Here is a 26,512-nt window from a genome sequence, read left to right as displayed (position 1 = left end):
TAGATAGATAGATAGATAGATAGATAGATAGATAGATAGATAGATAGGCACAGGGTGAGTTGAAGATGAAGGGGTCATATCTGGAGAATAAAATTAAGGGGTGATAGAGGATTATACTAGGAGAAGGAGAAAGGGAAAGGTAGAATGGGGTAAATTATCTCACAAAAAAAAACAGAAAAGAAAAGGCTCTTACAGTGGAGGGGAAACGGGGGAAGGTGAGAGGGAATGAGTGAATTTTATTCTCATAGGATTTGACTTAAGGAGGGTATAACATACACACTCAATTGGGTATGGAAATCTGTCTTACCATACAGGAAAATAGGAGGAGAAGGGGACAAGAGAGTAGGGGGATGATAGAGAGGAGGGCAGATTGGGAAAAAGGGTAATCAGAAGCAAATACTTCTGAGGAGGGACAGGGTCAAAAGAAAGAATAGAATAAATGGAGTGGGGCGGGATAGGATTAAGGGAAATAGAGTTAGTTTTTCACAGCATGTCTACTATGGAAGTGTTTTGCATGACTACACATGTATAACCTGTATTGAATTGCTTGCCTTCTCAATGAGGGTGGGTGGGGAGGGAGGAAGGGAGAAAATTTGGAACCCAAAGTTTTAAAAACACATGTTTAAAAAAAAATGTTTTCACATGCAACTGGGAAATAAGAAATACAGGAAATGGGGTACAGAAATCTATCCTACCCTACAGGAAAATAGAAGGGGAAGTGGGGGGAGATAGTGAGGAAAGCAGACTAGGGGAAGGGGTATTCAGACTGCATGCCATCTTGGGGTGGGGGGAGGGGAAAGATGGGGTGAAAATTTGGAACTCAAAATCTTGTGGAAGTAAATGTTGAAAATTAAAAATAAATAAATTTATTAATTTAAAAAAAAAAAAGGACTTTGGGATGGTTCCTGGGAAGGAGACTTTAGGGGAGGCATGACAATTATATTCAAGTATTTAAAGAGCTGTCATATGGAAAAGGGATTAACTTCTGCTTGGTCTCAGAAGTCAGACCCAGACACCAAAATGAAAGTTATAAATAAATTTAGGCTTGCTTTAAGGAAAAAAAATTTCATAATAATCAGAGCTATCCAAAAGTGAAATGGGTTTCCTTGGGAGTCTGCCTCTGATCATTAGAGGTCTTCAAGAAAAAACTGAATGACTTTTTCTGGCATGCTGTAGAGGAGATCCTTATTTAGGTATAAGCTGGACTAGAGAATCTGTGAGAGGCCCTTTCTTTCTGAAGTTCTTATGATTCACATAGGCAATTAAAGATGCAGCCCCTGTGCTCAGGAGAAAGGTCAGAGCTGGGGGCAAAGTTTTGAAAGTCATCTGTGTTAGTGCGAAAGGGGGAGCTATAGAAGTGAAGGTGATTGCCAACATGAAAGTGTAGGGAGAGAAGCAAAGAATAAAACATCTACCTTAAGAAATCAGAAGGAAGATAATGAGAAAGAGAAATAATAGCTAGCATTTATCTATCTATTTATATTTATATCTACATATGGGGGAGAGAGAGAGAGAGAGAGAGAGAGAGAGAGAGAGAGAGAGAGAGAGAGAGATAGTGATAGTCTTTTCTTTTAGGTAAGCATACATTTGGCATTTGAACAATGTGGCCAGCCCATCAGAGTTGCTCTTTCTGCAGTAGAGTTTGAATGCTTGGAAGTTTAGCTCAAGAAAAGACATAAGTGTCTGGCATCTTATCCTGCAAGGTGATCTTCAGAATCTTCTTAAGACAATTCAAATGGAAGCAATTCAGTTTCCTGGCATGGTGCTGATAGTCTGTCCAAGTTTCACAGACATACAACAATAAGGTCAACACAATGAGTATGTAGACCTTCAGTTTGGTAAGCAGTCTATTACCTCTTCTCTCTCACACTTCCCTTCGGAGCCTCCCAAACCCTGAGCTAGCTCTGGCAATGCATGTTTGAACCTCATTATCAATGTGTACATCCCTGGAAAGTATACTGCCAAGGTAAGTGAACTTATCCCCAGTATTCAAAACTTCTCCATTTGCTGTAACTGATGATTCAACATATGGATGGTGTGATGCTGGCTTGTGGAGAACCTGTGTTTTCTTGATGTTAATTGTTAGACCAAAATTAGCACAAGCAGCAAAGAATAGATCCATACTTAGAAGGCCATTTATTATGGAGAGAGCAAGAAAGAATTAGAGGCATCAGCTGTAGACAATTTTTCAATAAGTTGGGCAGTTAAAAGGAGTAGAGAAATTGGGATAGTAGTTAGAGAAATTAGGACAGTAGCTACATAGAGTAGAAGGGTCCAGGGAAAGATTTCCTTAGAATTGTGGAAATCTAATAACATGTTTTTGTAAGAAAATGGAAAAGAGCCAATGGAGAGAAAGATTGATGATGCCTGAGAGAGAAGGGCTGATTTCTGTAGCAGGACCCTGGAGAAGATGTGGAAGGGAATGGGATCAAGGATTTGCTATGATTTAGAAATTGGACACCCAGAATTCTCATGGAGGGATTCTAGGATTTGTTAGAGGTGACAGCTGACATGGCCTGTTTAGTTAAGAGTTTCACACACACACACAAAAATGATACCATTAACATCATTATTAGATTTGACATTGAATCCTTACATTTAGATTCTTCGATCTACATTATAAAACAATGTTTTACCTGTTAGAAGCTGTTCCACCATATGTTTTCTATTCCTTTTCTTCACCCAATGCAAGGGTTCAGATTTCATTCCCCATATTACCATGCTGTAGCAGTACTAGTTAGTAGAAACCTATTGGCCTCTAGTCTGACAGAAATTAGAAAAGGCTTAAAGACTTTTAAGCCAGCCCTACTTGGTAAAACTGTAGAGACATCCAATTCCCCTTAGCTCATATTGCTTTTTTTTAAATTGTTATCGGATGTACCATGAATTTAACACTGATCAAAAGAAAAAAAAAAAAAGAAAGCTGCTCTCATTCCACATTTTTATAGTGATAGTACTAGGAAATGTAAGGTTTGTTTTTCCCTAAAATATCTATTTTCTAGGAAGCTTTGGATTATAGCAACAGTCATCTATATCTCTTTTCCCTTGCTCCATTCCATTATACAAACACCAATTTTGTCCCATCATTTCCTTTAACAATGTATAATGTCAAAGGGAGATGTGCTTGGCGTATTGCCCATTGTTAAGCCAACAGATGAATGATCTGGATCATAGGATAGGTTTCCCATAACCACATATAGCCCTCAGGTATGCTAAGGACTAGATAAATCCAATGAGAAAATACTGACCCAAACTGGGAATGCATAAATGAAAGATGACAATGGACATGAATGGACTATTACAAATTATAAAATGAATTAGTAGATGGATAGATGAAGGCAAATGAGACATTAAGCTTACCTGTTCTAGCTCCTCCAATGGCTCTCACTTATCTATCACATGACAAATATCTGTGGTTAGGCAGATAACACTTCTTCTATGATTTAATAGGTGATCTTTGAGAATTATGATGGCTAAAAAATGCATCACCCTGTAGTCAATTTAGTAGGGAACCTTCCCAAATTTAACTGGATCCATCATCAGAAAACAGATAGCCTGTCTACCCCACAGGTACTATCACATAATACTATCATATAAATCTAAAATCTTCCTCCAGAAACTTAATGCCTTCTTCTGGAAGCCTAAGATTAAATCTTAGTCCTTTTCCCAGGACTTGGACAGAGAAATTCTGAAAAGTAGATTCCTACACTTTCTCTTCCCTATATCTTCTGTGAGAGTGGGCAGGAATTTAGTGGTTCCTAGAAATCCCTTTCCCCATTCATCCCCGCCCCTTCTAGCTCTTCAGGAAGCAGAAAACTTAAGCACTGTCTTTGGGTAAAGATGGTGGCATAGGGAGCCTTCCATCTTCCTCTGACCACCCATCAGCATGGCTCAGTGGAAAGGGCATTTGTCTGGTGCATTTGTTTCTATCTACCTTGCAGCATTGTAAAGGCAGCAGGTGTTCAGTAAATGCCATTGACTGACTGACTCCATCATCAGACATACATCTGTACTCTTGGGAAGACACTGTGCAATCTGTTCAGGGCATGGATGCAGCTAACTCCATGATTAGTGGAGCCAGGGATGAAAGGGACTGCTGAAAATTCTCTAGTTGAATAAGCTGTTTTTGCAGGTCTGAAGGATTTTTTAACCCCCTGTGTAAAAGCTGCTGTATAAACAGGAAAAGAAAATAAGGACTACGTCTCTTGCGCCTGTCTTTATTTCCCACAGTGCCATGAACAATCCTTGACACAGCAGATATCCAGTAAATGCCATAGACTAGCAGACAGATGTTAAGTACAAAAGGCATGCCACCTTGTTTAGCAGAGCCTTCCTATGCCCCATTGAAGAAAGGTAGCTCCTACACAGTTTTTGACACCAGGTTTCTACGTAAAATAGAGTAGGATATTTAGGAAGATTGACTTTCCATTCTAAATTAGCACATAAAATAGAACCACTTACACTCTGCAATTCTCAGTGCCCCTACTCTTGGCCCTGTTTCTCCCACCGCCTTCAAAGAGGGAAAGAGCAAGGAAACCAAAGGGAGGATGCTAGCTGGGTGTGGATTATCAGGTGGCAGAAAAGAAGGATCAAAAATGCTTTGGAGGGACGGGAACGGAAACATAACTAGTTTCCTTTCATTCTCTGTGGCTTTTTCCTTTTCCTCTTCAGGAAGTTTATGTCAACTAGCAATGCTCCAAAGTGAACCACAGTGAGCTATCCTCATCCCTTTATGCTTCATGGCAAGTATGATTATGGCTAGGGACATCTTAACCTCCCCTGCCCCCGAGGGGTGGAAACTTCAAAGAGGCCAATTTAGGTTTTGTAATTAATTTTTTTCAATTAACAAGCATTTGCTTTCTTTCTCTTTGACCTCCCCTCCGCATTGAGGGGGAAAAAAACCCTTGCAACAATTTTTTTTCTGATGCATGGGAAAAACTTCAAAACAGTTAAAGGGATGAAGAAGTGGAATTCCTTCTCCCTGGATCTTCAGACAAAGACCAGGGCACCGCATGTTAGGAATATGCTGTGGGGAGTCCCTCCATCTCAGAGAATTTATTATCAATAAACACAAATATCTCTCTTTGCTCCTAAAATACAGATGAGACACATATTTTGTGTAACTTTTTTATTTCAATAAGCGTTAACTTTCTCTCCCTCTCCCCTTCTTTTCCACATGGAAAGGAGAATATAAAAAACAAACAAAACCTTTCTAACAAATATATATAGTTAAGCAAAACAAACTGCTGCGCTGGCCATGTCCAGAAATGTATGTCTGCATCTTGACAGACCAGACTTTGAAGGTGATGTTTCTGTATTCTCTTTCCAAATTTTCTAATCCCTTCTCCTTCCCACAATTTCCAGAAAGACGTTGAAAACAGCAGGGAAATGTCAACTGGAGGAAGTTAATAAATTAACTAGAACATTGCCTGTCATAGTTTAATATCAACAATAATACTAGTAATAAAACATTTTGAAGACACTGAATAAAATAGGCATTACTTGTCCCAGGCAACCATCCCAGCCTTCTCAAGGGACAGATTATTACAGTTCCCTCCTAAATATTAGTCTGCACGTCAGCTCGGAGGGCATCTCTAAAAGGTGTTAAATACTTAATAGTATTTTGTATAGGGACCTCTGTCTATGGGATTGCTATAGGGGAAGTAATCATTTCTAGAAAAGGTGCTAAACACTCATTAGCAGTTTTAGTCTGCTTCAGGGCCAGTTTCAGAAGGAGAAAATGAAGATATTTACTAAACGTTAATGGGCAAATACTGTGTATTTGGGGAAATGCCAAGAAAATTACAGGAACTATAATCAATTAGCTACTTTTAGCTACCATTTGCTAATTTTCAAATAGAAAATTTGATGGGTCCAGAAAAGGTGCGGTTTTTAGGAAAATGTAAGTTGCAATAATAGAAATAAGGGATTTCACTGAATTGAGATTCTATCAAGATGGTAGAATTAGGGGTAGTAAGGAGTTAATGAAAGATACCACCAGTTAGTGTGATTTAAAAATGCAAACAAAAAGTAGGAATTAAAAATAGTTGTCATATAGTTGGAATAAAGAACAGATTCACTTTCCAAGAAATAACAATTCATTGTCTTCTAGGAGGCCAGGATGTCTCTGAAGCCTTGTAGGAGATTTTCCTCTTCTCTTGGGTGGGCCCAGAATTAGCCAGAGTATTTTCTAGTTTAGGTTTAGAATCAAACTAAGTTCCTACAGACCTGTCCTACAGGGATAAAATGAGAGAAGACTTGGCCCCCTGGGCCCATCCAAACCATCTGGGTTTAGTCTGATCTGGGTGGATAACTGCTATAAACTTTACTGAGTTACCTGCCCTATGGGCTTTGCCTCATTGGAAGCCATCCTGAAAGATATACAGTGTTTTCTTTTGGTTGTGCTGTCTAGCAGGAATGAGGGCCTTAATGACTGGCGTTCCATTAAAAAAAAGTTTTTAAAATAAATAAATATTTTGAAGAAATATGCGATTGTTTTCTCTTAAGGATTGGGCCAATAATATAGGCTGAAGCATTAAAATTTTAGAATGCCAGGTTTCCTGAATAGAAAAAAAGCGTAGGTGAGAAATGATGCTGGTTACCAACTACACAGTTTTCTTAACTGTCACAGAGATGGTTTAGATTGACATGATAAATAGAAAGGACAAGAGAAAGATCATTGAGAAAGTGTTATAGACTCCTGGACAAGAGTGAAAAAGAAATGAAAAATATTAATGCAGCTAAAATAGGCCCATTGAAAAGATGGGACATTGATCACAAAGAAGTACATGTAACCTGGTATTGACTGGTGAGTATATTACAAAGAAAGGAAGCAATTTTCCCTGAGCAGGTATGGTTTACATGCTAGTGAGGCTGCATTCCTGAGGAAAACTTAAAGAAATTGGGCCTCTTCCCTGGAACAAAAGGAAATCATAACTACCTAATCACAGCTTTCGTTAGACATTGATGGTAGGATAAAATATCCTCCTAGTCAAAAGGGAAAGTTATACAAAAAATGTTTATATTCTTTAAGAACTAAACTACTTTGCCTCAAATTATTGTACTCATTTGCTCCATTCCCTTCCTTTCCCACCACTCCTGCTGGAAACCCCTCCCCCCCCAAAAAAATCCCTGCTGTCCTCTCCTACTGTCTACTTTTGGGCTAGTAGTACAAAATAACATGAGATGGGGAGGTAGCTTTCTGGAAAGGGTGTTGGATTTGGAATCAGGAAGATCTGAATTTGAACGATACTTACTAGCTGTGTGACTCTGGGCATGTCCCTTTCCTGCTCTCATCCTTAGCTTCCTGGTCTATAAAATGCAGATAACAGTATCTATCTCACCGGGCTGTTATGAGGTTCAAGAAAAATGACATGTACCTTCAATTCACTCATCCTCTTCCCCAGTAATTTCAGAGCCAGACTGAAAAACCTTAATTCTTGAGTCTCTTAGTTCCTCAGCCTCTTAAACTCTCATGGCCTCTAACTTCGGTCTACCACAACCACACACAAAAGCATTCAACACTTAGAGACTAAAGTGGTTTGTCATTTCCTTCTCCAAGTGATTTTATAGATAAGGAAACTGAGGCAAACAGGGTTAAGTGACTTGGCCACGGTCAAAGAGCTAGTAAGTGTCTGAGGCCAGATTTCAATTCACAAAAATGTGTATGAAGGACAGCAACCACACAGAAGAATCCTACCCCCTTAGCTGATTGATGCTTTTAGCTTTATTTGCAGGGGAAATCCATCCCTATCATCTTAGTGCAGCAAGTATTCACTGACAATGGAGTCTGGCTTGTCCCTGGAAAGATGGTTTTGTTACAGAAATAGATCAAGTTAGCATCTTTATAAAAATTATTCAAAACAAATATCCATGAAGACACTACTGACATGCATTGAAAGAGGACAGCAGGATCCTTCTACTAGGGCCCTGCTGTGTATTCTTTCTTTCATCTTAATTCCAAATCCCTTGGAGAGTGTAGTTATCTTTCACATATTTTCCTCTGCTCATAATTACTTACTTGTGGGGTTCATAGTTTGGCTCTTGCGAAAGAGAAAAGCAATAATAGCTACTGGTATTTTTCATATGTGTTGACTTGAGTAGAGATGATGGCTTAGCTCTACACCTCTATCTTTTTTTTCCTCTCCCATCCTTACGTACTTGGGGTGCGCAAAGGGCAGGTCAGATTCCTCTTCTCTTAGGCAAGGAAGTACCTTGAAAGGTTAGTTATTCGAAAGCGCTTCACAACTTTTATAGAAGGTTTGATGTTTTTCAAAGGAAAACCAATTCCAATGTGTAAAAAATTGCCTTTTGGTTTTAGAAAGAGAAAAGAGGATGACATTATGGTTTCACAAACCAGAAGCAAAATGCACCTTCAAAATAAATGTTCAAAAAGCAGGTGAAAAAGCCCACCCTTCTCCAATCCCTTGGACAAATCTTTGAACTGGGTCCTTTTGACCTACAAAAGAGTCTTATCTTCATTGGCTTCGTAGTTCCAAGGTCTGCCATCTTTTTGCTCATTTCTTCTAAGATGCAATCCACTTCCTCTCTTCAGCTTCTTCTTCCACTAGAACCAATATCATCATCCTTTACAAATAATACTTTACTCATACAAAAATGAATACCTCACCCTACTTTCTTCTTGATATGGCTTACCTCAAACTATCAACAACATCATTATCATTCAATAATATGCTAAAGAACTTTTCTATTTTAACAAGTAACCAAAAATTTAAGACACTTACTAGTTTCGGGATGAAGTAAAGCTGCAGATGGATCTGAAATTCTTCTAAAATTTTTTCCCTTTCCTTATTCCTAATAGATTATACAATGGCACCGATTAGCAGCAGCATTTTGAAATACCACTTAAGGCTTTATCACAGTGGAGTCCCGCCAGTAATAGTCTTTAATTCACTTATATGTGCCAATTCATCTCTGTCAGGATCCTATTAATTTCCTCCCTGTTTTACTCTGTCCCTAGCCCCTATATAATGAGGCACCGTGCTCCCCATTTATGTAACCAAAAAAATTAAAATCTCTTGTAAATGACTTCTGATCTACTGCTTTTAGTGACCAAGCTGCCTCCCCACTTCCTCTTCATGTTTAATTCATTCTCTGCAAGCTCATTTCTCTAGAAGACTACAGGAAGATCAAGCAGCCAAATGGTGAACTCATAGGAAAAGTGTGGGAATTCAGGTTAACTGTTTTAACCTTTGGTCCTGCATTGAGGAATACTTTCCAGACTATTATACCTAAGACACACTCTTCACACAAACACAGTCAACACTGAGTGAATGAGCATTAATGAAAACCAACCTCTTAATCTTCAATCATCCCTTTTATCAATGGGCAAGATGTCAAAATACTCACATCATCATCATAATATAGAAAGCTAAGTAGTACAGTAGATAGACCTGGAGTCAAGAAGACCTGAATTCAAATCTGGCATTAGATACTTTCTACTATGTGACCCTACACAAGTCATTTAACTGGTATCTGCCTCAGTTTCCCTATATGTAAAATAGAGATTATAGTAGCAACTACCTCCCTAGGTTGTTGCGAGGATAGCATGCTATAATCTTTGTAAACCACTTTGCAAACCTTAAAGTAGTATAAATATACATATATATATATACACATACATATATATATGCTACATTTGTTATTACCATTATTACATTGTCATAAACCAGAAGACCCTGCAATAAATACAGGGGAGGGCTTTTAAATCAATACTGCAGCTTATGCACCTGGCATTTCTGTTGATGATTATCTAGAATGAAAAGAAAGGTAAACAACTGGAGAAACTGCGAGGGATGAGTACGTATTTGGGGTGATTTTTTTTCTGTGCTGGTATAAAATTACGACTGCTGTATTAAACTCACATCTCTGTTAACTTACTCTGTACTTTTCAGAATTGGAGCAAAACACCAGGAGTTACGAGAAAAGCAGGCAAGAGGGCTTATTGATTATTCCACTGGCCTCATAGGACCCCTTCATGATATGGATGATGATGAAATGGATCCCAATTATGCCCGAGTGAACCATTTCCAGGATACTTACGTACCAGCTGGCGTCTACAGGTCATCATCACCACCAAGCGTCGGTGCACTGGGCTACCCCCGGGATAGCCCCCTACTCTCTCCAGAGAAGGATCACTTGGAAGGGCTTTATGCAAAGATCAACAAGCCTTACCATCCCCAGACTCTTGCTGACAGGTAATGAAACCTTTTGGAAGTTGAAGGTAGTCCTTATTCAGCAGGGTCACAGATGGGCTGTCTGATGTTCAGTGAGAGTGAGAATTGGATGTACTGATGTGGAATTCTAAAAACAAAACAAAAACAAAAACCCTTCAGTTTCCAGAAAGTGATACACAGCGGCTACCCTAGACAAGGGCTGTGTTTTGACTTAACTTGAAGCTGTCAACCATCCAAAAATAAAGCTAACAAATAATAGTAATAAGGCACCATGAATAGACAATAGATGAATTCAGAGAGCAAAGTCCCTGTTGCAAAGAGCTGACAATTTATGCAAGAATATTATGACAGAGCTGATAATGACAAATGTTCAAAGAGCATTGGGGTTTTTTTTCCTCTCAAGAGCCTTACAGTGAAGAGCTTAGACTGAGAGAAGGTGGCATGAAATCTGGAGTAGGCAAATTAAACACAATGAGTGATGAAATGGAAAGCCATTCATTGCAAAGAAGGTAAAGTAAGAGGGGATATTATTCTACAGCAGTGTAACTGAGGGCAAATCAGAGGGCATTGAGGAGCAGTAAGGGAGTTTTGGAAACAAAAAAAATCGATGAATTTCATCCACAATAAGAACAGAACCTGGACAGCTATGCATGGATAATCAAAGATATAAAAGCAGATAATCTTGGTCATAGAATAAGATGATGAAACTAAGGATCATTTGCCTTTAGGAACTAAGGATGTTGAAATAGGAGTGTCATTCTGTGTGCTTGACAGGGAGTAGAATGAAATGAAATTCATTGTCATGTGTAGAGCTGATCCAAGAAAATATTAATCAATCCACATTGTAGGTAGGGCCCCTGAATTTTGCACACACACCAAATAGGTTGACAATCCTTCGTTCCATTTTACTTTGGTGCATTCCAGTGCAGGCTAGGAAGAGAAAAGCAGGGCAGATGGTAGCCCCAAAGAGTGAGCTCTTACTCCAGAGCAAAAAAAAAAAGCCTTGTTTTCCAGATTTCTTTTGGTCCTGACAACCACCCAGTGCCCATTAGTAACCAGGCTTTGTGTGATAGTATGATATATTGCATATGTTTACAGTTTACATTTCCCCAGCTGTGCGATATTATGCACTTTCAATTAGGTTGGGGAGAGGAAAGGAAATCATGGCATTTTTATACAGACTGTAAAGTGTAGCTTCACAAGACTGATTACCTTTCAGAGCCTTTCCAATAACCAAGTGGGAAGGAAGGAGCAATTTTTAATCCTTACTGTCAAGCTTCCAGGTTGATAGTATTAAAGAAAGATGGTCAAGTTTTTCTTTGAGGTAAAAAGAAAATATAAATTTCTGTGACTCAGTGATACAGTCATTAAAACTAGGCTGCTAATTCATAGCCACCCCTTGAATCACCTGTTAAGAGAAAACCATTTTTATTCTCAAGCCATAATAACAAATGGTATTATATAACTACTAGACATGAGAGGGTTCTGGCCAGGGCTGTGGTTGTTAGAATCCTTCCTTAACTCACAGAGGTCACCCCCAAACTGTGTCTAGCCACTGATAGTACTGAAAATGGCCCCTGCCAGAGACCCACTATCCCAGAAAACCTATTATAGTGTAGCCCCTGAGCTATCCGGCCTTCCATGATTGTTTTTCATCTTCCTCATGTATACAGAACTTCTCCTGGAGTTTCTTGAAGGTAATTTTTATTTCATCCTTATTGTCAAACTTCTGGGTTAACGTGAAAACTCATCTTCTTCAACACCATTATTCCCCCAGTGAGGCAAATCATAGATCCAAAGAATCATAATTGCAGGTGATCCCAAAAGCAAGTTAATCATGGAAGCATAATGGACATCAGTAGGCTATAGCATTATTGCTAATGAAAATTTGCTTATGAGAAGTCATGTGGAGGACCTCATCAGGCAAAAGTATGATCAGAAAAGGAGGTAGGCTGGTTATGACTTTGTGCTGGTAACCGCAAGATATTCAGAGGTGTAAGTGAAGGCCTCCAGCACCTAAAAGTATTTCTTATATGAAAGACTTATGGAAGGACATATACAAGGATTCTGTAGGATGAGAAAATGTGAATAGCTTCCAAGGTCCACTGATAGAGGAAGGAGACATAGCCATGAGATTCTTTTTGTTTGTTTGCTTTACTGATGGATTTTGCTTTTATATTACAAACATTTCCAGATTACCCCTACTTTTTGACAGATCTCTTGTACCAAAGTAAAACAATTAAAACGAAAAATAATGAACTCATCTGAAAGTGCTTGCCACCTTCAACATCTGTAGCAAATCCCTCCCAACTTCTATTTTTAATTTTTTTTCAAATGAAGAGAAATCTGTTTTCTCTCCTTCCCGTCTCCCATTCCATTGGGGAAAAAAAGAAAAGAAAATTGCTTTTAACAGATATGCATAGTCAGGCAAACCAGTTCCCTTGTTGTCTGGGTACAAAAATATCTATGTCTCATTCTGCACCTTAAATCTATCACCTCTCTGTCAGGAGGTAAATAGTACATTTCATCATCGATCCTTTGGTATCATGGATGGTCATTGTATTGATCACAGCTCTTACAGCTTACAAAGTGGTTTTGTCTTTATATAATGTCATTGTTATCGTATAAGTTGTTCTGTTTATTTCATTCTTCATCAGTTTATAAAAGACCTTAAAATTGTCCATCTTTATAATGTTGACATTATAGTATAAATTGGTCTTTGACTCTGCTTACTTCCCTCTACATCAGTACATATTAGATCTTTCTATGTCTCTTTGAAATTATCTATTCTCTCATTTCTTACTGCACAGTAGTATTCTGTCACACTCATGTATCTATTCAGCCACTCCTCCTTTAAGGCCGTCCCTTTTGGTTTGTGGACTCTTTTGCTACCACAAAAAGAGCTGATATAGATTTTTTGTGTGAATATAGAAATTTTTCCTGTTTTCTTTTATCTTTTTTGGGTTTAGGCCTAGCAGTGGTGTCACTGGGTTAAGGGGTCCATCAGAGCTTTGAAAACTAATTTTAATTAGCATCCACTCAAGAAACAGATTTTTTAAAAATGCATCCTGTCCAACATAGATTACACACTTGTCTTGGTTTACTTTGACTATTTAAAAAACTAAAGCTAAAACCACTTTAGATAGAGGTTAAAATTCCATTTCACAGGAAACATAAGATCATAGAATTCAGAACCAGTTTTAAATCAGCCTGACCCCTTCTCATGTCACAAATGAGGAAACTGAGGCCTAGAGAAACTATGATTTGACTGAGATCACTAGATTCCCCCAAGTGTTAATTATAATTACACTTAAACTCTGACTTTGCTTGTGTTTGGGTCCTTATCATTTATTTTTAAATGTCATTTTGTATCCACGCTTTGCTCTGTAAGTCTCCCAGTGGCATTTAGCCAAAAAGCGATAAAACTCTAACTTGACTTGGCCATGACTGAATGAATCTAAAAAGGGTGAGTCAGCAAAAAGTGCACACTCAGGAGTAATTGGAGAGGGGGCAAATACCAGAAGGGATCTGCTAGTAGGAATACAGAGCTGCCCCGATTATACCTTGACAGGCTCCATAAGCTACAGGATGGAAAGCTAGTGGCAATGAGTTCTAAATCCACTCTTGCCATATGTATGCAATGTGACTTAAGGCAGTTATATAATTTCCTTGAGTAAAAGTGGTGTAAAATCCCAATTTCTGTGAAGTCAATATACAAAGGAGGTGTTTCTCCTACAGATCAAAGCCATCAAAAGGTAATTAAGCTAAATAAAGTTGACCCAGGCTCAGTTAGATGAAGGGATTTGTCCATTGTTGGGCAGCTAGGTGGCAGTGAATAGAGTACCAGGTCTGGAGTCAGGAAGACCTGAATTCAAATCTGGCCTCAGACAATAAGTAGGTTTGACCCTGGACAAGTTACTTAACCCTATTTGCCTCTGTTCTTCATCTCTAAAATGAGGATGGAGAAGGAAATGGCAAACCCCTCCAGTATCTCTGCCATGAAGACCCCAGATGGGGTTACAAAGAGTTGGACACAACTAATCAACTAAACAAAAAATGTACAAAGCCCTGACCATATCATGTTTCCTAAAATTTTACAACATACAGAAATGATGTAAATACAAAATATAAACACAAACATTATACGAAGAAAATTATTCATTTATAATATAGGTAGTAATACTGTCCCCCAACATCAACTACATTGTAAAACATAGTGCTCTATGTTTTGAATGAGTGAGGAAGAATCAGAAATAAGGTAGATAAGATTAAAAAATCACAGAATTGTAGAGTTACATGGATTATATTCAGGAATCTCCTCTGCCATGTCCGACCAACAGTCATTTAGTCTCATCATGAGCAATTCCAGTGATGGAGAGCTCACTACCTTGTGAAGCATTACAATCCATTTTCGGATGGTTTTAACTGCCAAAAAAAAAAGTCTGTCCTTACACAGGAATTCTTAACCTGGGGCCTCTGAAGTTCTAGTTTTCTCTTCTAATATATTAATAACTATCTCAATATGACACATTTCTTTTATAAGCCTAGGTATTTTATTTTATGCATTTAAAAACATTCTCCAAAGGAGTCTCTAGGCTTCCCCAGACTTTCAAAGGAGTCCATGGCACAAAAATCCTAAGAAGTCCAGCCTGTATTAAGAGAATATCTTTCTTCCTTTACCTTCTGCCTGTGGGACCTAGTTATCCCATCTAGAACAACATAAAATAAATTTAATCATTCTTCCATAGGACAACCTCATAAATATTTAAAGACAAATACCATGCTATTTCAATGAAACAAATATTTATTAAGCTGCAGTATTAGGTGCTGAGGACACAAAAGCAAAAATAAAGCAATGCCTTCCCTCAAGGAGCTTATTGGCTACTAGAGAAAATAAAATATGCATAAAAAGAAGCAAGTTTTAAGGTAATTAGAGGAGAGCATTAACTACTGTGGGGAGGAGAGGAGAGTTTAGCACCAATACTATGGCTTTGAAGGCAAGAGAAGAAAGCTCTGAGAAGCTCACAACCCAGAAAGCTTTTAGATCTTGGAGACAAGCTCATTGCTGAGAATGTCAGCGGTCAGCCCCTGTTTGAATAAGCACAAATTCTGAATGAAAGGAGTCTTCTACTGGACTCTTCTGACTGGCTCAAGGCCATGCGTACTGAACTTTGGTACCTTCTTTTTCTTCGTTCTCTTTTGGGCCCATTGGCTCAGAAACCTGATATCCCTGGTAACTGAGCCCATATTCTACATGTCTGACTTGATACTTCTGGCCTCTTCCTGAGTAAAAATAGCATTGCCACAAAATTGAATCCTACTCCTCAGCTTGAGAAATCCTGCTCAGTGCTGTGGATGACCCCCAGTACAAGCAGATTACATCCTTGGCCCCACCCAGGAGCGTAGTTAAGGAGCATTATACTTCTATGGGTGAAAATGTTTTAGAGAATTTTCTTTCTACCACATAGAACTTCATTTTTAGCTCAGAGATAAAATGTTTCATTCATTTCACTAACTTCTCATAAGATCCTCTAACTATAAGCAACTGGAAACCATTCATTTTCCAGAAGTTTTTAAAAACCCTGAAAATTAATGGTCAAGGAAATCCTGGGCTAAAGGTGCTGAGGGAAAGGAGAAGTGTTAAAAGGAAAGCTTTGGGATGAGGTGTTAATCATACAGGAAAATCCAGGTGTGAACACCACCGCCTGTTCTTGGGGGAAAACAGAATCATTGATATTTCTTCACCAAAAGAAATTTTGTTCATTTCCAAGGTTAAACATTTCATTTAGCAGCAGACTAGCATTCTGGGCTCTGTGTTTGACACACTCCCTTCCCCCATTAAACTCCTCTCTCCAGCTTTCTCCCTTGAGTTATCCCATCTTCTCTCCCTCTCTCTTTCCCTCTCCCTCCTCCTCTTTCTCTCTCCTGTGATTTTTTTCCCTATTAATTTTACTTCAGATTAATGACTTTTGAGCTCTCACCTCTGACTTGTGACGTAGTGTGCAGGGGACTTGAACAGTGAATAAAGTAAATGACTTAGAGATGTGTGTTTTTTTCAGTTTCAACAAACAGAACAGGGATGAGCTCATTTCAGTCTGGGAATCCCAGTTATAAGTGTCATTACCATGGAGAATTAAAATTCATCAGTTGAACCAAGCAATCAGGAAATTTTTTTTGTCAAAGAATGTATTATCATCAATTTTTTTAAATGACTTTTAAACAATAATGAGAATCCTCTTAATGAAAGAATCTCCATGGCTAGATAAGTGCTAATAATAACTGATATACCATTAACTGTACTTTCCTCACATCTCTTCCTCCTAAAACTTGATATTCTCATTAATTTTTTTCCCTCCTCTGGGATTCCCACTCATGGGATTATATAAATTCTCTTCCCTTGCTCTAGCAGCTTACAGTGATACCAAGTACAGGCCCCCTTTCTGTGTAGCTTATATATGAGATAAGACACAAAGTAATTGGTGGGTGCCCAGAGATGATAAATTGCCACACCAATCACCTTTACCCCGGCCACCCATTTGGAAGGATGGGAGGAAAGCTTGCCACCCTGGGTCACCCTGATTTGTTTAAGCAACCGTTTATGCAGATTCCAGAGTCTAATAACTAGGCCATAGCTTGTGCTTATATGTGTTTCCCTGTTCAGAGGAGCTGAAAGTGTTTTAGCAAACATTCATCTCCATAAATTCCCATGACAGCTTTGTGAGGTGAGAGGTGGAAGGGAGGGCTTTATTATTATCCCCTTTTGACATCTAGGGAGGGAGGGACAAACAAGTAAGAAGGAAAGAGACCGAGTAATGAGAGAATCTAGAACACGTCCTACTGGTCCTGCCTCTCAGGATGGGGCTGAGATTATGAAGGGTTAATAATGATGATGAGGGGGCAGCTAGGTGGTGCAGTGGATGGGGCAGCTAGGTGGTGCAGTGGATAGAGCACCGGCCCTGAAGTCAGGAAGACCTTAGTTCAAATCCAGCCTTGACACTTACTAGCTGTGTGACCCTGGGCAAATTAACTCCAATTGCCTAAAAAAAATAATAATGATGATGATGATGTGCTGTCCTTCAAATCGGGAGGACCGGGATGCACCTGACCCACCATCAGAAGGAGGTAAAGGGTGCTGTGATCAGAGCACTTGAATTCAAATGACACATGTACCTCTCCCTACCTGCGGAATCTTGGGCAAACCTTTGGACTTCTTTGTCTCTCAGTTTCCTCATCTATCAAATTGAAGTCTTAGACTTCAGGCCTTTACAATTCCTTCCAGCCCTCTGTCTGTCATCCCAGGAGTCGATGGCATATGCTTTGAGTTGCGTTGTTTTTTTTTTTTTTTTAATTTTCACTCAGCCTTTTTTGTGACCTGTGGTTTGCATAAGTATACTGGGCCACACCACATACCTTTTCATTATAGTCTTTGCCTGCATTAAGAATTGATTCCAGAGGGCCCTGCTTATAATTCCTCCATTTAATGCTGTGTGTAATCAAGAACAGGTCGCTGTTAGGTCAATTCTTCCCCCACATGTATCTTTTCAAATAATAAATAATCAGGAGAATTGGGAAGGGGCATTGAAAAGATAGTTTCAATGTTAGCCCTCATAAATAACCAATTTCCTGAATAGACATTTTAATATTTATATGCTATGGAATTCCTTCCCCCGCCCCTGGGAGATCTGGCTTAGGACTGATATGAAAAGTATCCAGAAACAGAATGTAAATGCTACCATTTTGCATTAGGTTTCTAATCAGTCCTGGAGACAGCGTCTTTAACTTCCCTTGAGTTTGGTAATACTTTAGCCCCCTCCTGTCTAAATGGCCCTGATGTGTATGACTTAAATGGGAAAACATGAAGAAGAATGATACAGAATAAGAAGCTTCTAGGGGAGGGTGTCTGTTGGCATTAATGAAATCAGTTCATTATTAACCATCTATGGGCTTCTTAGGATCACAGATACTAGGCTAAAAGTGCCTTCAGAGATCATCTATTCCAACCCTCTCCTTTTACAGTTGAGGAATCTGAGGCCAGCCTGAGGTCAGGTAGTGTCAACAGTGGAATTTGAACTCAGGACTTCTGACTTCAGAGCCAGTACTGTTTCCACTCCTGCCATTCCAAATATTAAAGTATACATAAAAGAGACTGCAAGAGAGATTCCCTTCTCAATATTGGCATTGCAGATATGGTAGCTAAGGTTAATATGAGGCATCTCCTGGCGCTCCTGAACCACATGCCTTCTAATACAAACCTTGAGCCAGCACACTCTATTATGCTGTCCCCGTTTCTCTGCCAACCTCCAGCATCACCATTACTAAGCATAGGTCCAGCTCGGTCCTTGACTTAGGTGGAACCAGCCCTGGCAAGTGCTCTGTATATCCCCCAGAATCTTCTCCCCTTCTGCTCAACCAATATGAAAGTTTTTGGATAGTACACCAGGCTTGACTATGGGAGAAGATGTTATCATTTCTGTACTAGCCCATGCCTTAGTGGGCCCCATTGGTCAAGTAATGCTCCAACTTTAATAATTTCTTTCTATTATCTGTCCCCTTGAAACTTGGGCCATAGTTTTTCACACTCTGATTTTTTTTTTCAGCTCTCCTTCCAGGAGAGGCAGATGTTGGGGACTTGGCAAGGCCCGTATGCATAAGTTCATTGATCTTTTCTATAACTGGCACCCAAGAATGCCAAGAGAGGAACAGAAATGAATGCAATCTCTTCAGATATGAGGGACATGATAATAAGTATTATTATTATTATTATAACATTTTATAATAACATTATTATTATTATAACATTTGTATGGTGCTTTAAGGTTTGCAAAGTGCTTTATTATCTCATTTGATCCTCACAAAAGCTTGAGAGGTAAGGGCTATTACTATCCCCATTTTATAGGTGGGAAAACTGAGGCAAAGAGAGGTTAAGTGACATGACTGAACTCATACAGTTAATAAATGTGTGAGGTCGGATTTCAACTTAGCTCCTCCTGACTCTTAGTCTACCATCCTGTGTCATCTAGTGTTCCCTGTGATACTAAAGAAATCTATACATGTTGATTTCCAGTCTTAGCCTACTATTTATGGGGTCCAATAGTTTATAACTTCCAAGTCTCAAAATTGTGATGCACCAGTGAACATAATACAGAGAAACCGATATTTTTCTGTAACAATCTTCTCAACACCTAAATCTTGGAGTTGCTGTCAACCTTTATATATTTCTACCAGATCATTTCTAATAAGAAAAGATTTTTACCGGATCCAGTTATAGCAGGTAAAGAAATAGGGATAGGAGACTGAACCAGTGGTTTCATTACTAATGGGGAATCTCAGATGAGGAAGCACCCTCTACAACTGTAAATCAGCACCTTCTCTGCCACTTAGAGCCTTAAGAGAGTGGCTTAGAACATCAAGGATTTAAGTGACTTGCTCCAGTCACGCAGACGGTGCACATCAGAAGAAAGACTTCAACCTGGGCCTTCCTGCTCTGAGGCCAGCTCTTTATCCACTGCACTATACCCCATGACTATAGGGGAAACAGTTCCAAAATCAGTTTATCTAGATGGGTCTCTTAAAGGATGGAGGAGAATAATATGCATCAGGGTTTTCCCACAGGCAAAGCCTATGTGGATGAAAAAGGCAAGAAAGCCACTAGCAAAAACCATATGTGACTTGCTTGCATGCAATAGAATGTTTGGTTCATTCACAATTTTCAAGTATCATCTTATTATTGCTACTATCCAGGATATCATTTTTATCTTTTTGCTGCTTCTCACCCCAAGCCAGGTACGTGATAGATAGAGCTCAGACCTGCTTGAGAAAGCTGATTGTTAAATTTTCAGTATGAGGATTTACACCTTGGAAATGGACAAAAGCTACAGATGAGGGCTTGATTTATTGTTTTCTTCATTGTTTAGACTTAAGAAAAAGATGGCAACGATGTTAATCACATATGTTGAACTTAAAATTTTGTTGTGTGTACATTTAATTTTTCTGGAGAGTTGGTTGTTAAACACTTACTAGCCCACCACTGCCCCGACCCATCACTCAACCTAAGCCCCTTCACCAGCAGTGTGTGAATGTGAATAAGAATCAGAGACACAGAACTGGAAGGAACTTAGAGTGAATCAATCACCCGTAATGGACACTAAGATGCCATTAGCTTCTAGGCCTTCTCTTCTGCCTTCTCTTTGTCCTTCTTCTTTCTCTATTCTTCCTCTTCCTCCTAATTTGATACATTCCTGGGCAAAGACACGTGTTGCAGGACTTACAACTAATAATAACTTATCATTATATAGCGCTTTGTGGTTTATGAAGTGTTTTCCTAACAACAGTCCTGGGAATGGAGAAACTCAAGTGATTTTCATCCCATTTTATAGAAAAGTGAACTGAGGGCCAGAGAGATAAAACCTTCTCCTTAAACAAAAATCACCTGTCCTGTGCCTAGGTCCCCTGTTCCCTCAGAGTTCCATTAAGTGATCAACAAGCAACAAGTTTATTCAAATCCACCTATTAATGACTAATAATGGCTTTAGAAATCACTCCTCTCCAGTAAACAATTGAAGCTTAATTGCCCTTCAGTGCCTTAACAAAACCCTAAGTAATGTGAACATTTCAGGTAGGACCAAGAATATATTAACTGCTAACATTTGTGTAGCACTTGGCAATTTGTTTTTCCAAGCTGTTGACTCTTTTTTTCATAATTCTCTTGCATCACTCTCATTTCTTTTCCCAACTTTTCTTCTATCTCTCTTACATGATTTTTAAGTTCCTTTTTGAACTGTTCCATGAGTTCTTTCTGGGCTTGGGACCACTTTCCATTTTTCTTTGAGGTTTTGCCAGTAGGTATTTTGACACTGTTTTCCTCTTCTGAGTTTGTGTCTTGATCTTCCCTATCACCATAACTTTCTATGGTCAGATTCTTTTTTTGTTGTTTTTTGCTCATCTTTTTTGGCCTTCTTCCTTTCTTTTAAACTTGAGCTCTGAAAGGGGCACTGTCTCAGGCTTCTTGTGCCAGTGGCTGCAGGTGCTGGCTGTTTACTTGGGGCTGTACTGATGTTGCCTTGAGGCCCACAGAGGACCCTCGTGTCTGGTTCCGCTGGGAGGGGGTGCGGTGGGGAGTGACTGGTGCTGCTGGAGGTTGTAGGGGTCTGTCAGTTTACCTGGTGCTGAGCCAGGTTTCCTAGTGGTGCTGTCTGGTATGTGCTGAGGCTGGTAGAATGTTTCTGTGTTTCTCCAAGGCTGCACTGAAGCATATGGAATCTGGCCACTGGAGGTTGCCTCTTTGCTGGGGCTATGCTAGAGCATAGAGCTAGAGTCTGCCTGTTCCCCTGGCTATATTGAGACACATGGGGGGACATGGTGTTGGCATTTGCCTGCTTCTGGTTTGCTGAGGTGGGACTTGCTGCTGTCTTGCTGGGATGTTTCCTGTCCTGGACTGCACTCCCCTTTTACCTGAATGAGACAGATCTTTCTTGGTGATCTTCTGAGTTTCTTTGGCCTAAAAGATTGTTTCTTCCCTCTTCCATCTTTGTGCTGGTTCTGCTGTTTGAAGATTTCTTTTAGGGTGCTATTTTATGGTTGTTTGGAGGTGAATATGGGAGAGTTATGGCGATTTACTACTTACTGCACCATCTTGGCTCCTGGAAGTCTTTCCAAGCGCTTGACAATTTGCTATGGCTTTCACACACATCAACTCATTTAGTATTGACAGTACCCTGTGAGGTGATTAAATGAGAATATTATTATGCCCTCTTTGCTGATGAGGAATCTGAAACTCCTAGAGGTTAAATAACTTGCCTAAAATCAAATAGCAAAATTCCAAGTCTAGTTATGTTATTTCCAGCACACTACAGAGGAAAAACCTGAATGCCATCCTGTAAATGGCTACCAAGGCCACCTAGGTACAAATCACTATCTGCTTAAACATGGAACCAAAGTCAATAACTTTCCAAGGTAGAAGAAGTAGTGTTTATAAGATATACTTTAGAAACACTCAGGATTCTTCAGGCAGAATAAGAGAAATGTGAGAATTATGGTATAATAAACTGCTGTCTTCCTTTTATGGTGCAGTCATAGAAATTGCATGAAAGCATACATGGAATTCTTGGATAAAAGACAGAATCAACCAAAGGATTACAAAATGCCAAATTTGTTAGGAGCCTCAGATTTTTTATGTGCATGGTTGGTATAAAATTCTTTCATCAATCAGGTCATTTCTGTCTCTAATTAGAATCTTAACGCATTTGACACCTGCACATATATTCTAAGTCAAAACAGACTTTTGCTTTGCCTAAAGACAGGTAAGCAGAATGGAGATTGTAACCGCTTGCTTTCCACCTCTTCCTATCCTTGCTACACCCAAAGCTGCTATCCCTCAACTCACCAGGCGATTCAAAAAATACTCTATTATTTTCCCCTGTTTTCACTTATAGTGTTGTAAAGCATCTTTGATGAGAAACCTTTCAATTTTGCTCATTCCAGAGGCATGGTTTTAGTAGATGACACAACATAATTTTAATCTATACTTCTTTATTTATGTTTGCTCTTAGAATTTCTGCATTAGAAGCTAAGACAAATGTCCCAAATTACCATAATTTCCCCATATGTAACCTGTACAATCCCAAAGAATATTACTGCCACCAATCAAATTGATTACATATTCATATTCTGCTCCCTGAAGTTTGGTGTTGAGTTTGATGCTTGCTGTCCAACAAATCACAGATGTGAGCCATTCACCGGCTTGGGGGTCAGAGCCCTCTATGTAGCATTATGAAACTACATGGAAATCCTACGTGCTAAATTTTGCACTTGGACCTTGCCTTTAGTTGACACTTGTAAAATTGCCAGTAACAACTGAGATTGCAATGATCAAGGGCCTGATTGGAGCACAAGTTATTTCAGCTGCAGTGGTCAATCACGTTTGCTCTAAATGTTCCTCCTGGCCTCTTTGTTAGATTTGAACTAGCTCATCTAATTGAAGTCAACCACAAACACAAAAAGGGCTTATTATTGGATTTTGCCCTTTCTTAGCACTAGGACCATACCAAGAGATTCTCCCATGAATGGTTTTGGTTTTGCTACACCCTTAAACTTAGGAGTTTCAGAGTTTGAGTAGAAGCTCCACCGTATTAGCACGCCCTGCTTGAATTCCATTGAGCAACAATTCAACATGCATTTATTAAGTGTCTACTGCATGTGTGGCCCTGTGCCTGTCACTGGAACCCAGTTGTATATTAGGAAGATGAAGACCTTCATATGTACACTACCTGTCATCATCTGGAAGAGTCACGGTTTGGCTAGAAGCGGGTTCTTGTCCCTTTAAAATAATATGCAGAAGAGTATGAGGGTTAACATTTCACTGCACATTAATTCTTTTTTTAAAAAAACTGTCATTTAATTTTAAATGCTAATATGCATATGGTTAATTAAGAAGCCAGAATTGGCTATAAGCTTGGTGAGCTCTTAGAGAAGGGAGAGGGAGATCATTATGCTTCTGCTCATGGATAGCTATTTGTGAACCAGCTGATAATGTGCAAAATTAAGATTTCGTAAGTGGCATTTTAAATGAATGGTTAATGGCTGAAGATTAATTAAACAGTCAGAGTTGCTCAGAAGAGAAGCTGTTAAAAATTGTGTTTATAGGCTAGTCACTTGCATGCTGAAACCAAAATCCTGATGGATGGTGGCATCTCTGTTTTCTAGGAGAGCATTTTAACTAAGTTCTTGAGTGGGAAAACCCACTTTTCTCTGCATTGTGTATAGAAGTTACAGGGTCCTTTAGGGCTCTCTTTCATAACAAAAAGCTGCAAAGGAGAAGAAGGTGACAGGAAAAAGCTTTGACTGATGGGATTTTCCCAGAAACCCTCCATTCAAACTTCATCGCACCAAATATAAATAGACAGACAGGCATATACATATATATATATATCTGTACATATGTATAAGTATTATATATGTGTGTACTCTTTATGATGTATATGTATATGCAATATATCTTTACCAAAAGGTTTTAAAGAAGCTACTCTATCATTCTGTATGAGAAAAAGAAGTCTATCAGGAATTCTTAGCCTGGAGTCTCTAAACTTGTTTTTAAAAAAATATATTGTAATAACTTTATTTCAATACCTCTATAAATTTTATTTTATGCATTTAAAAACATCATTCTAAGAGGGGTCCATAAACTTCATTAAGCTTCCAAAGGGGTCCATGACTCAAAAAACATCAAGAACCCCTGCTCTCAATTTCTCCTTTTGTATCAACAAATCAAACATGCATTAAATACCTACTATGTGGAACACACTTCTCTAGGCCTTGGAGTGGATATAAAAATAAGTAAGACCCTATCTTGGAGAAATGTGTAGTCTTTTCCCACTAGAATGAATATTTCCTTCCATATGCCTGAGAATACTAACCCTCTTTTGAATAAAATGTTCTTTTAATAGATCTGGCTGTACTACAGAAGATCCTTGAGGGAAGAGACTTTTTCTTACACATTTTACTTTCTTCCATGATGCCTTACACAAAATAGGCATTCAGTAAATGTTTGCTGAATGAATCATCTATAAATTAGTTTTCTCAAATTGGCTATTTCAGTATTATAGGCTCTTCTTAAGTGCCTATCTGGAAGTCTTGCTATATTTTCCTGTAAATTACATGAGAGTGAATTTTACTTATGCAAAACATCTCACAGCATTCAATTAATTTTCTTCTTGAGTTCATCTGACCTAGCCCTCAGCTTGAAGGCAATATGATATACTAGAAGCAGTAGGATCCCTGAGAGTCGAATTCTAGTCCTCAGCCACCACCACTTACTAGCTTCATGACCTGAGAGAAGTAATTTAATAATATCACAGAGTCTAAAATCAAGAGGCTGCCTAGCGACTCTAGTCCAACTCCTAACTTAATTTGAATCCTTACCACAAGGTCCTCAACAAATTGTCATCTAACCTCTACCTGAAGACTTCCAATGAAGAGGAACTCACTGCCTACTGAAGTATCACCCATTCTAGCTGAGAATGGCACTAATTATCAGGAAGGTTTTTTGCTTTTTTTTTTTTTTACGTCAAAACTAAACTTGTCTGTTAGAAATATCCAGTTCTGTCCTTTGCAGCCAAGCAAAATAAGCCTAATCCCTCTTCTATGTCACAGTCATTTAGATGCCTGAATACAACTATTATACCACCTTCACAGTCATCTTACTTCAGCTCATCTTTGATCCCTGTATGGCATATTCCCCAGTTCTCTCACCATCCTTGATGCCTTCTTCTTCTGAACATGCTAACACTCTGTTAAATGACTTGGCCAAGGTCGCATAGACATGCAGGGCCAAGATTTTAGTTCAGGCCTTCTGTTTCTAAATCCAGACTTCTTACCATGCCACCATACCCTCTGAAAAGAGTTAATGATATCTCTGGTCTTCTTTTCTCTCTAGGCTAACAACAATAATGATTTAATATTTGTAATTGTACAACAGTGCTGACTTTTTATTATGTCCTATGATAATAAACCCTAAAGACTCAATGTATGTTTGACAATGACTATGTGGCACACTTGGGCATATTCTCGAGGTTCTGTTTTGCCACAGTATTTCTCAAATCTCACCTCCAGCCTCCAGCTCTACATAAGTTTTTCCTTTCTATGGCCAAATCTTGACGTGGTGTCACAGACCCTCTCTCAATGATAAACCAGAGTACTCAAGTTTTTCAAGGAAGATCTATATAGTTACTTTGTTCAAAATTCTCTTTCATTCTCTTGATCTTTTAAAAATAATATCTGTATGAAGTGCATGTCCATCAAATCTTCCACACTACAAAATATCATTAGATTGTAAGCTCCTTGAGGGCAAGAAATGTCTTTTTATTAATTGTATCCCTAGTGCTTAGCACAGTGCTTGACACGTAGTAGGTGTTTAATAAATGTTGATTGGATTGGATTCCTGTCGGTCAGAATGGTTCTACTGAATAGACATCATCAGGTCACTTTCCATTGTAACTGAAGTTACTGTATAGTTAAATCTTGACTATATGCTCGTTAAAGAGTGTAGATGATGTGGTATCAGAAATATGAAAAAGTACTTAAATTTACTATGGGAGAACTCATTATTCACACTGTTGAAGGCCTGGTTAAAATGGAAAGTTACAAAGAAAGATAAAACTAGTTCACAACCGGGAAACCTTTAGCTTTGAGGGTGGGAGTGATACAAAAGCATCGTATTTGTGGGTGGCAGGTAGAGGCCTGAAAATTGTCAGTTTCTGAGTTCCTCTCATGTTGGGTAAGTGTGGATAAAAGCATTAATTGAGCACTTGTAGGCTGAAAGC

General features: G+C 38.9%; 1 protein-coding gene across 1 annotated transcript in view; it reads left to right on the top strand.

Annotated features, from left to right (window-relative positions):
• Nucleotides 1–26,512, top strand: part of PARD3B (par-3 family cell polarity regulator beta) — a 1,282,153-nt gene that overhangs the window by 1,085,485 nt on the left and 170,156 nt on the right. Inside the window, exon 20 of the mRNA XM_027873670.1 lies at nucleotides 9,915–10,217. Coding sequence (XP_027729471.1) covers nucleotides 9,915–10,217 — 303 coding nt within the window. The remainder of the gene's footprint in view (nucleotides 1–9,914; nucleotides 10,218–26,512) is intronic.

This window comes from Vombatus ursinus, unplaced genomic scaffold, assembly GCF_900497805.2.
Source record: "Vombatus ursinus unplaced genomic scaffold, bare-nosed wombat genome assembly UNPS02014802.1, whole genome shotgun sequence".
In the NCBI taxonomy this organism is placed as follows: Eukaryota; Metazoa; Chordata; class Mammalia; order Diprotodontia; family Vombatidae; genus Vombatus; species Vombatus ursinus.
Note: the sequence above shows the minus strand (reverse complement) of the source record. Positions and strands in the feature narration are given on the sequence as shown.